The sequence below is a fragment of the Micropterus salmoides genome, unplaced genomic scaffold, assembly GCF_014851395.1.
Source record: "Micropterus salmoides isolate LMB-PRFRI ecotype aquatic unplaced genomic scaffold, ASM1485139v1 Ms_hic_scaffold_19, whole genome shotgun sequence".
Lineage (NCBI taxonomy): Eukaryota > Metazoa > Chordata > Actinopteri > Centrarchiformes > Centrarchidae > Micropterus > Micropterus salmoides.
The window spans coordinates 3,244,280-3,256,582 of record NW_024041039.1 but is presented as its reverse complement, the minus strand read 5'-3'; the positions used below and the strand labels follow the sequence as shown (position 1 = coordinate 3,256,582).

The 12,303-nt window shown below is 40.2% G+C and overlaps 1 protein-coding gene across 1 annotated transcript in view; it reads left to right on the top strand.

Moving 5' to 3' along the window:
- The window catches only part of kcnh5b (potassium voltage-gated channel, subfamily H (eag-related), member 5b), a 179,053-nt gene that overhangs the window by 55,324 nt on the left and 111,426 nt on the right, over window positions 1-12,303 (top strand). The window contains exons 7-8 of the mRNA XM_038729311.1: window positions 2,058-2,215; window positions 3,452-3,723. Of these exons, the coding sequence (XP_038585239.1) occupies window positions 2,058-2,215; window positions 3,452-3,723 (430 nt within the window). The remainder of the gene's footprint in view (window positions 1-2,057; window positions 2,216-3,451; window positions 3,724-12,303) is intronic.

Sequence of the window (12,303 nt, the reverse complement as noted above, 5' to 3'; positions counted from 1 at the left end):
CCTCTCTATCATGTCTTTAAAAAAGTTTGAATTGCTTACAGAAAGAAAATTTAAATGAAATACCACGGTGAATGATATAATACATGAGGGGCAAGATAAAAGATAAAAGTGCATTTTTAGAGGAGACTCTGTCCACTTTAGTTTTCAGCTTGGACTCAGGAAGAGACAGGAAGAGGCCCGAAGATCTCAAAGGTTCATAAAGGATTAAAAGGTAGAAAATCTATCCTAAAACGAACATTCAGCCGACGTAAAGAGGCTAAAACAGGTGTGATGTGATCATACTTCTTGGTTCGGTAGTCGAATCAAAGTCCAGAGAAGAGGCTGTTGTGATAATCAAGGCGCGAGAAGATAGAAGCATTACCACAGTTTTGTGCATCTCTAAAATCTGGACAAGCTAAGAGACATTTCAACATGTTCTCATCCCAGGGCGTCCAATACCGACAGTAAGTGCGACAAAGCGACTGTGTTTGACGGACAAGGTGCCCTTCAGCTGTCTGAAACGCCTTTTAAATATGTAGTTAACGTTGTCAAACGGTCACAGCTTGGTTAGGTTTAGGCACCACAACAACTTGGTTAGGTTCAGGAAAAGATCATGGTTTGGGTTGAAATAAGTACATCACGTGACACACAGTAAGTCACGTATGTAGCGTCATGTAACTTACAACTTTAACATTGTTAATTACATTGGAGTTACTTGAAAGCGCAAGGTGTCTCATCCAGATGCTGGAGGGTACCCTGAGCATCAAATACGATGCTTTGTCAGGCTTTGTCAAAGTGTCTGTATTTGACGCCAAGGGATGAGCTGGTTATGTTGCTTAAAAAATAAACTGCTATAAAACAGGATACGGTTTCTTTCAACTGGCTTGAGTTGTTTTGACAGGTGACCAATAGATGGCAGTATTTGTTTTTGCAATACATAGGATTTCTGTTTTATTCATTTTTTATTATTTATTTATTAAATTTTATAAAATCAGTCAGGCAATCCTGTAGGGAACTCAGCACACTGAGGTCAGTGGTCTTAACAGTACCTACAGTAGTATAACTATAGAGGTACTTCTGAGGTAAAGAGTTAGCATAGCATTAACTAAGTACATTTTTTGTGGGGTTACAGGTTATGTTAGAAAAAGCCCTAAAATTAGACTAAACAACCATGCAGCCAACTTTACCCCAAAATGATATGTTTACCAAACTCATTGACTTATTTATTATTTATTTAAAAAGGGACCATGTACAGTCTAAAACATAAATGTCACCATCTGATGCCCCGTACCACATTAGTAGTCCCTCGGCAGGTCAAAACAAAGAGACAGCACAATAACATGATACAAAGTTATCCAAAAAATTTATTTTTCTACAGTCATTTGTCTTTCTGTAAAGCAGTTCCATTTTCCTTCGAATTCTATACCATCCATCAACCGCTTATCCTGCGTACAGGGGGGCCGGAGCCAATCCCAGCTGGCATCGGGCGAAAGGCGGGGTACACCCTGGACAGGCCGCCAGTCCATCGCAGGGCCACACAGAGACAAACAACCACCCACACTCACACCTAAGGACAATTTAGGGTCACCAATTAACCTAGTCCGCATGTCTTTGGACGGTGGAAGGAATTCTGTACCATGACAAAGTATTTTCTTTTACATTCTTACTCATAATACTACACAGTAATACCAGGGCTAATCAACCATCTGCAATACAAGATTGATGCTGGTTGTTTTCTACATGGGAAGAAGCTGACTTTTTTTCCCTGGACCTGTAGGTTTAGACTCAGTCGCAAGATGTCATGTAAAAAACCATAAAATAAATATGTACTCAATATTTACTGTGAGATCCTTTTTACAGGGTTGTGTCAAAAGTCTGAAATCGAGAACCAATTGTTCCAGAAATGACTCCGAATTTTAATGATATATCTGCCATCATTATCATGGCACATGTGCAGATCTAGGGCAGCTTATCAAACAGTCAGTTGTTGCCCAAGGAATTAATTCACTTTTTACCCCACAGAAACCGCTTTTACCTCTAATAAAGCTCGCTTCATCTCCCTCGTTCCTCCCCCTCAGGGCATCAGCAGCCTGTTCAGCTCTCTGAAGGTGGTCCGCCTGCTGCGTCTGGGCCGGGTGGCCAGGAAACTGGACCACTACCTGGAATACGGTGCTGCTGTTCTGGTCCTGCTGGTGTGCGTGTTTGGACTGGTGGCTCACTGGCTTGCCTGCATCTGGTAAACTGTTATTATCTTTTTTTTTTTTTATTGGTTTCACAGTCATTGAGGGAACTCTCATTTCCTCACAGTTTAGTGCCATTCAAAAGCTCCTGCCGGCTGCTGGGAATTTACCCATTTTCCTAACTGTTCCTAATTGGTTATGTATGCTAAACATTGTTCTGCCCTCCCCATCAGTACGTTACATGCATCTGCTGCTGTTCTGCTCGCTACAAGCTTGGTTCAGTTTGATGTTGCAGCAAGTCATGCAACATTATGCTTATGCTAAGTTATTTATGCCCTATAGCAAACAATTTCTGTAACACAAAAACACAGAATCCCTTTTCAAATCATTCGTTAAATGCAAATTAAACACCACAGCAATATACTTCTGATATATTACCACTTTATTTATTCAATGAGATGGAGTCTAATTTCCTATTTGCAGTTTTATTTCCCATAAATATCCAAACAGAATACCTTCAATTTAAAACCTCCAAAGCAGCATTAACTTTTCATATTAAGATGAAAGTAAAAAAGTGCAACAAATAAGTTACTTAAATTACTGAATATGAGCCTCAACAGAGCAAAGTTTAGCCATAAATGTTGATTATGCTCCTCAGTACGCTCTTACATAGTTGATTAATGGTTTTAATAACCCTATTTAAGGTTTCCTTAAGTGGCCCATCACATATTCTTAAAAGCATTTGAGGCACTAAATTTAGAGATTTAAAGGATTCTGAGTTTATGTTATGGAGTGTGTGCATAAATAATGGCAGAATTGTTATATTTTAACTGGTTTTAGGAGGAGGAGTTTTTGCCTCTAGAAACTAGGATTGTCATTTGTCAACTACCTAAAAGCAGTTTTTATCACTAATCATTCTACCCCGTCTCATTTTATTTACTTGTTTTGCTAATTACATTTTTATGGGAAACCTAATTGCTGCCTGGATTATGTTCAGTGGCAACATTTGCCGTGAGATTGTGTTTTTGGTTACATGTTTAAACCTGTCTCTTGTTTCAAATTAGTTGAGGATCTTTCCTTAACCTTAACCAAATGAACTAGGAAGGAATGAAACCAAGAACCAGGAATGAAAAGCAGTGACTCTTCAGGAGATTTTGAGGGTCTTGAGGGGGATTTTATTTGTTTGTTCGACCATAAATTTTATTCAGATCTCAGTCACATTAATGGGTTTGCTTAAAGCTCTGCTGTCATGACTGCTAAACATACTGAAATTCAGGTTTTGCCCTCAATAGGTACAGCATCGGAGACTACGAGGTCATCGACGAGGCCACCAACACCATCAAGACGGACAGCTGGCTCTATCAGCTGGCTATTAACATTGGATCACCGTACCGCTACAACGCCAGCGGTTCTGGCCAATGGGAGGGTGGCCCTGGCAAGGACTCTCTGTACATCACCTCTCTGTATTTCACCATGACCAGCCTGACGACCATCGGCTTCGGCAACATTGCCCCCACAACGGACGGAGAGAAGATCTTCTCTGTGGCCATGATGATGGTTGGATGTAAGTATGAGAGATGCAGCTGCTTTTCGCTGTGCTGGGGGTTTGCTGTGAGCCATTCAGTATCTGTTGTTGTCGTTTTGGTCATTTTGGAGGGGAAAAAATGTGACAGTAGATATCTCTTTTCTGCCGTGCAATGTCTTATGTACGCATGTAAGGTCCACGTAGGGAGCCGCTCTTGGAGTGCTGGAGTATTTATGATAAGGTGACGTTTGAAGCTATGTCATGTGCTGTTTGAAAGTCTCAGTATTGGCTGTTGTTTATGTTTGTGGTGAAAGGATGGTGATGTGCATTGGTTAGTTGGTGAGGTCCAGAGAGATATACTGTTGAAATTGCCATAAATATGCTTGAATATTCATGATCCCAAGTGGAGGATTCCTAATGATTCTGGTGACTCAGTTTCCCTTTTTCTTCTGTTAATATCAGGCAAGAATGTTCACTTGTATCCTAAATGTTGTGTGCAGATTTCAATGAAATGTGACAAGCATGTTCATGCTCTCCGGAGGATGAACACTGGACGTATTAACTAAATACATTATTATACAAAGCAATTCATTCAAATAAAAGTTGCTGAACAGGTGCACATGCTGAAAAAGTGACTAAAAACATTAATGATTGCTCCGTTCAATTAATAAATTCAGTGTTTACACCTGTGTTCTTTTTACAATGCTATGTGTTATGGAACGGTTGTTTCCAATCACATCTTATTCTGCTGACCATCACTATGCTCCTGCTATTTTATATCAACTACTGCTTAATGACCAGAATAATCCATTGGACCCAGAAAAATCCAGTTGCCAATGTGAAATTTGAAGGTGACACCACGAACCTTTATTTTCATTATTGATCTTCCTTCAAATATGGAAATATTTCAGTGGATGTAACGGAGGGTGTGAACTGGAGCATTTTTGTTAATTTCTTTTTACAGTGTTCAGAGTCTGCACTCAGTTCTGCACAGCAGGCGACACCCCACTGATGATGAAAACTGAACAGAATAACAGAAGAGAGCATGTGACATGCATGATTAATGGTAAACCGTACTCCCTGTGGTTAATCTGACTGATCATCTGAACGAATGAGGGTGTGATAAGATATCAGTGGTTAACAGTAAGAGGGTTGTTACAGCTTAGAGGTGGTGTAAGAGAGAAGGATTTAACTTGTTTTACAACAAAGGTCTTTCTTTGTCTTTTAAAAATTCACTTTAAATCAAAACGTTTAAATTTTTTTGCCCTTTCGAGAGAAAGAATGATTCACACGGTCACCTCATTGGGTTTCATCACATCTTTCAACTTGTTGCACAGCTGCACAGATGACTTTTGTGTAGGAGTGGGCAATATCGCCAAAAATGTTCCCACGATAAAAACATTTCATATCATTCGATATCGATAATTATCAAGATATATGTCAAATCATCAAAAGGCTGTTTTTTTCCTCCTGAGTGTAAATTAAAGAAACCAGATGGTTAATTGTTTGGTTAAACTTCTTTATGGTCAGATGTGACAATACTTGATGCTAAACAGTGGATCACTTCACAACAAATTACTATGAGAAAACCAATTTTTTGACAAATACATGAGTAAAATTAAGTTATATCTTTTTTAGTCCCTTTTCGTCAACTAAATAAATATTTTAATAGAAAAATTAAGTGCTAATTTGTTTGTGATTCAAATGAATTAAACCAAATATTTATTGACGATATATTGAACATTTATTATATTGATATTGAGGAAAATTATCCAATTATATTTTTATTGCCCAGCCCTACTTTTGTGACATTGAGACTGTCCCGTCCCAGAACTGCAGTTAATGTTCTTTTTTCCCATAACCATAATTTCTCTCTAACCATTGCCAAGTATTTAAAATGACTAGCCCTAATTCTTTATTTGCCAGAATATCCAGCATCTATGTTGTATCAAAAGAAAATCCAGATGAATCCTGTTGCAGTCTCAAGTCGACACTTCTTAGAGGAACATATTATCTTGAGACACGTTGCAGGTGAAACATTGCTCAAGAGAACAAAAACATAGCAGTCTGTTTTTGTTTACAGCAGGGATGGAAATGTTGGAAGATTTTCTGGCTACAAGCTAGTTTTGTCAGGTTTTGGAGACAGTAGGTTAGTTTTAAGGGATTTAAACAACAAGCAGAATGAATCAGAGAGGGGGGAGGCTGGTAGAGTAGCTCTGGTAGAGTTTCCTGAAGCAGAGAGTGGTGTGGGGTGTGCAAGGGAGGCAAGTTATCAAAAATCAAAGGTTCTTTCCAAGGTACAAGGCAGGTCAGCTGGAAACGTTCAAGCAAGACATACTGCAGATGACTTAACGATCCTGCGGGGACTGGATGTTTGGCTCCTCCTTAAATGTGGCAGCAGACAGGCAGATACTGGCCAGGTGTGCGATTGCCGATGAGGATCAGGTGAGTGTTGGCGCCAAACCCAGTGAACCAGCAGTAACGGCCATAACTCCACTGCAGGGGAAAAAGGAGAGAGGGAGAAAGACGGCAAGAGAGGGAGAAAGCACAGGCGGACAAAACCAAAACACACCAGGCATGCTTCATTCATACCAAAGGCAAAATAAAGTCAATACACTTTCACTCCAATGCCAGATGTCGCAGGTGTCACGGCAGGGATGTCGTGACAAGTTTAGGCTGTTTAGTCTTGCTAGATTTGTACGTGTGCCTGCTCAGGGCCGGCTCAGGCTCATTGCATACAATTGCTATTACTACTTTTAATTGGTTGTTTGATGGAGCTTTTGTAGATCTGAAGTTACAGATACTATCAGTGCTGATGGTGTAAGATATCGGGATGTTAAGCAGCTTCCAGTGGAAAAAAGAAGGCGCACAGTAATTCATGGTTTTAACAGTGCATGTAGTGTTTTATATCTCGTGGCTATGGTTTAACAATCTTTAAGGATTAAACCTCTCCAGTCCATTTTGGGAGATTTGTTATTCCAAAAATGGCAAATTTATTACAAAAGCCTATCTTTCTGGTATTCTTGCTGTCTCTGCCGGCCGGATGCAGCTTGTGTAACAATGTCTATATCCTGGAGGAAAAGTTACTTTAAGGGCATCAATTATTAAACTATGCACAGTCTGCAAAACTGAGAGTACAGATTCTTACATACTTTTTTCCCTACCAAGCGGTCTCCTGGAGGCTTTGACGGAGGAATAACAAACAGAACATTTGTGTTTATCTGTTGGTATTAAGCCAGCAACAGAAAATGGAAAATCAAAAATTATATTATTTTATCATTACATTTCTCTCATTAATTCCTCTTATTAAATCTTTAGTTGAATCTTTGTTGACTGTTTAGCATTTCAGACGTGAACGACCTGAACCTGGAATCTTGTACCTGTCTTGTATCTTGCTGTTTGACCTGGTGACAGATTGTCAGTTGTTTTTTTCCTAGAAGCTTCCTGCCTTCGGGCCAAAGCCGCTGTACATTATTCAACACATTATGTATGCCTGAACAGTCGCTTTATCTCATCATGCAAATAAGTTGTACACATGTGAATCTGCTGATATGGAACCATTTTAGATTTATTGTTTTCTGTTCAATAAACATGGAAACCAGACAGCCGTTACCCCATGGGAGATCTATCAGTGGCTCATGGGTTCCCTTAGATATTCATAGATATTATGTTTAGTGGCCTCTTTCATTTCTATTCCAAGTTTAGTTTTTCCCCAAGTTTTCCAAAAAACCCTTTTGTCTCTCTAGTGTCTGGACTATTTGCTGCTCCTGACGCCCTCTAGAACCTGTGTGCACCATAAGACATCAGCCCAGTATTTCTTGTAATACATTCTTGTAAATGTAGTTGTAGTTACGATGATGCAGAAAACGAGTATTTGAAAAACGTTAAATGTTATTGACCGAGGAGTTTGTCGACTCGAGTCTCATCAAGTTCTGGGAACTCTGAAACACAGAAAAGAATCGTTTCTTATTACGTTTTCACTAAGCTGTCGCCTCATTGGTTGTGCATTCAAAGGTTGTCTAGAAATGGAGCTGAGTGCTGAAGTCGTGCTTACATTAGCTGATTCGTTCATGATTCACCATCACTGGCTCATTTACCAGCTGCTGAGCTACCAGCTGACTGGTAACATCCAATCATATTCATGCAGGTGGACAGCACAGCTGTTCCAACCTGACTCTTCTCACTGTTGCTAAACTGTGCGTTTCTCTGAGTGAAATAAGGCCAAAGTTGAAACTGACTGGAAAACAACACCTCATGTCAAAAACCTGTTCTGCTCGTCTGGTTGTGTGTGCAATGCTTCGACCCAAACTGCCCTCTGTGATCTCTTCCTGCCTTCGGGCCAAAGCTGCTGTTCATTATTCAACACATTTTGTATGCCTGAACAGTCGCTTTATCGCATCATGCAAATAAGTTGCACACTTGTGAAACTGCTGATATGGAACCACTTTAGATTTGTTGTTTTCTGTTCAGTAAGACAGCCGTTACCCCATGGGGATAGGAAATAGTGTTTCTGCTTCAAATGGTCATTTATTTTCAGAATTGTGCAGTGTATTTTAGGTCGAGGTCTATCAGTGATAGGTAAAGGAAAAACCTTCGCCCTTTACTCAACTTTTTATTTTATTCTGTACACATTTTTACACTTACATTAGCTAATTCAATTCATGATTCACCTTCACCGGCTCATTTACCAGCTGCTGGGCTTCAGCTGAATAGTGAAGTGGTTGAACCTGATTGGACATTAAATGTAGCAGTGACGTGTGAACTGTATAGTGTTGCCGCCAGCTTTGACAGCTTCACTCTCAGCACTAGTAAACAACACCTCGTGTCAAAAAACAGCTCTGCTGCTGGTCACGTGTAGCGGGCCTCTTGACATCTCACCGACACTTTGGAGTTGAAGTGAAACACAAATAAGGGAACTGTTCAGTCTCTTCAGTTCAGTAGTGAAGAGCAGGCAGAGGAGTTAGATCATTGCTTGGATTATTTTAGCATTGAATGGTAAATTTGAAACTATCTCCTCAATGTCCTAGTGTCAGTCATTTTTAATGGGAATATAACGTATGTCTTGTTCGTGTGATATGGTCATAAATGTTTAACTTTGAATAATGCTATTACACATAATTAGGTCTCTCTGATGAAGTCCCTAAATCTCTTTCACTCTGTGCTGATCACTCAACCCAAAATGCCCTTAAGCACCTTTAAAGTGGCGGTTTAAGCTGAACAACTTCCCACTCTTCCCAAGTTCTGTGCGGTAGAAATCAGTGCAGTCCTCAGTGGTAGCTCATCTGGATCAGAGGGCTGTGTGGTTTAGGTTGCAGGGTAGACAAAGTGCAAAATGAAACTGAAATGTCTTTTTCAGCTATCAGACTCAACTGGGGCTGGAAATCTGCCTTTTCTCAGTTGTCTGTAGGAAGAAGACCTATAAACCTAACAACTTGTGAGTCCACAAACAAAAGGCGCATCGCCAGTGCTTATTTTTGAAAGTCTTTTTCATATCGTTCCTCAGAGTGTTTGGCAGGAGACACCATGTTCCTCATGTTGCACAAACTTTCCAGCCAATCTTCACTTTGCTAGAGGATCTTGTCTGTGGAAAGTGCTGTGATTTAGCCATTTTAAAAGACTGTGAAGCCTCTTTCGTCAGTTGGTGAGAGCAGGCATTTTAAAATAGCCAAATCTTATTTTGGAATAACAGTGTTTGTGTTTTTGTCTCAGTCAGATCGGTTTCTGCCTCGGAGTTTAGTATTTGGGCAAAGCTAAAGCTTCCCTGGGCTGTTCTGCATATTGTTTGTTCCTGGCACCTGGACAGCAAACAGCCTCAGCTCGGTAGTAAACAACACAGAGACATGATGTGTCAGTCCGGTCTGGCTGCGACTGATAGTCTTCTTGGCCTGGCAGACCATCACACAGGCTGTGTGGGCAGTTTCCTGATTTCAGCAGCTTAGAGCTGATCGTAGACAGGGGGTCCATTCTTCCTGGTTTCCAGATTTTTCTACGAGCGCTGCAGTGCTTTACAATATGAATAATCAGTTTTACTACATTATAGAGCTACCGCCGAGAGAAAAATTATTTATCATTTTCTAATAAGAGTTAAAAGTTGGAAATATTACAGCTATGTTAATGGTTAATAAATAATTTACTGGTGCTTTGAAAAACAAGTTATAAGCCATTAATTAATAAGAACAGATTTTGTGATGCCAGGTGGTGACTGGGATTTATCCTCCTACAGCGTGACACTTGCTACGTCTTTATTGCACTTTAAGTTATCAGGGACGCTGTCTGCTGTAATAAATTTTAGTAAGTCATTATTAAAGACTGACTTTCTTAATTTCTAAAACGCCGCCAAGGTATTGGACACTCCTCAAAGTGTGTTTCTAGGGGTTATATAACAAAAGTTGTATGAAGTCTTTTGTGTCTCCAGTGGGAGCTGTGCGAAATCTGATAAGTTGCCTTAAGGGATGAGTCAGCATCAGTTGGGGCTGAAGACTAAGTTTGAAAATGAAAAATGTCGGGGTGTGGAGTTGGAAGTGAATGAGCTTGCCAGACCTCTTCAGCACGTACCTCGTCTCTACATTGCCGATGTAACAAGACGCTCATATCGTTTTAAGGAGAACAAAAACTTAGAAACTGAGTTGACTGAAGGTTTAGCCTAGAGAATACACAATAGCAAGACAAGTTTTCCCATAATGCAGTGGGAAGTCAGCGCTTTTTGTAGCCGTTTATAACAAAGGCGGGGGAAAAATGAAACCTTAACCTTCAGTAAATAAGGGTAGAGGCTATTGTTGAGACTGGCATTGAGCAGAATGGTGTCCGCATCTGTCAGACTCTGAGATTGAGCCGATTACAATGATTGATTGATCAGGCTTACAGACAAAAAATCCACTTCATCTCAGTCAATCAAAGCGGGATGATGCCTGTCAGAGGAAGACAGACAACCGTACTAACTTGCTAAATCAGTTCTCAAAAGATGTATTTATTCTCAAAGATGTCCTTTTTAGACATTCAGGACTCGCGTTAATAATGGAATGGAATATAGAAGAACATTGTTTGGTGAAATGTCACATATTTTCTTGACAGTTGCAAGAAAAACAAAGGGTGCATAGTTCAAATAACCAAACACCCACACTGTTGTATGTATGCCAGGAAAAGATCGAGTATGTGTAATACATATATGTCAAATTCAGTGTTCGAAAAATACCAGGATGACCTAATGCAACCGGTCACAGTTTGCAGTATGCAAGCAAGCTTGCTTACAGGCTATTCTGACCCCCAATCTTCTGTGCAGCATAAGTATGACCAAGAGGGTGAGAGTGCAAGGTGCAGTGTTACGCCTAAGTAGGATCTCCCAATTGTATGAATACTACAACACAATGAGGGCAGCTGCAGTACATACTAAAAGTAAATAGAAATAGTTTGTGATTTAGAATGCAGCAAAAGATGGAGGAAGGGAAAGTGAAATATGAGGACAGAGAGTAAAGACCAAAGATCAAGTGTGCCTCAAATGCTGCACGGTCTTCGTCTGTTGAAACTCTTCTCTGACCCCCTCTTGCGGTAATTCCAAGTTAATCTCACTTGACAAAATGCTCCCTGCAAGCGACAGGAGGCCGAGCGCCGCACAGATGTCTTGTCTTGAGGGAAAATGGCAGGCAGCTCGGCCCTGGTGAGTACTGATTGGCCCCGTGGTTGATTGGGATTAAGCATTGACATACCAAGTTTAGAGGGTTTGGCAGTGTTAATCAGTTGATGCGTTTGATGTGTGGACATCTCTTGAAACAAACAAGATACAAGTCACAGGTTCAAGGGCATCCCTTTGTGTTGGGACATAAGGGCTGAGATTAGGGGTGTGACGATACAGCTCACCAGACATGACGATGCACAATTTTGGGTTAACAAGAACAAGACGAAGATATTTTAGCACTATTTTGAAGTAATATTCAAATATATGATTGTAGGGTCCTCCCTTTTGAGCATTAAACACTTAGTTTTCTGCATTCTGGAGACATTTTCTGCACCAATTTATAGTGGAAATGTGTTTATTTGTGTAAAAGGAAACCCTAAATTCAGTTGGCAATGACAATTCTGAATAAAAAGTAGTAGTCAGTAGCTTGTTTTTTAGCTCGTTACTTTTTTTGGACAATACACATTTGTTTCTTCTAGATTTATATTGCATTGCATGTTTTTGTCATGTCTCTTTGTGCAAATAAACCTTCCTCAAAGTATTTTCATTTGTTATTTAACATTTCTTATTGCCAGCTATTTTTCAGAACAGAAAAGGCTTTTAAAAAGTGGTGGGACCCCAATGTAAATAACGCGCAAGGTTTGTCTTGAGAAAGGTCTGCAGACAGGATCTGACTGCTTCCGTTGACTTTTTCATCTCCATCCATTCAGTTACAGGCTGAATCTGGTAACATTCCTGGTCAACACATTCTCTCACTCCCAGCTCATCAAACTGGATGCTTAGTCAAGACCCTTTGGCATCACTGGGTTCCTAACCCACCCATCCACCCCAACCACCTCTGACTTTACTTACTTTAAGTTACTCTGACTTCTGTTATTTAAATCCTACACTTGCTTTTAGCGTTTAGGCTCCCACAGTGCATTGGACTATGACGCCAAATGGCTCCC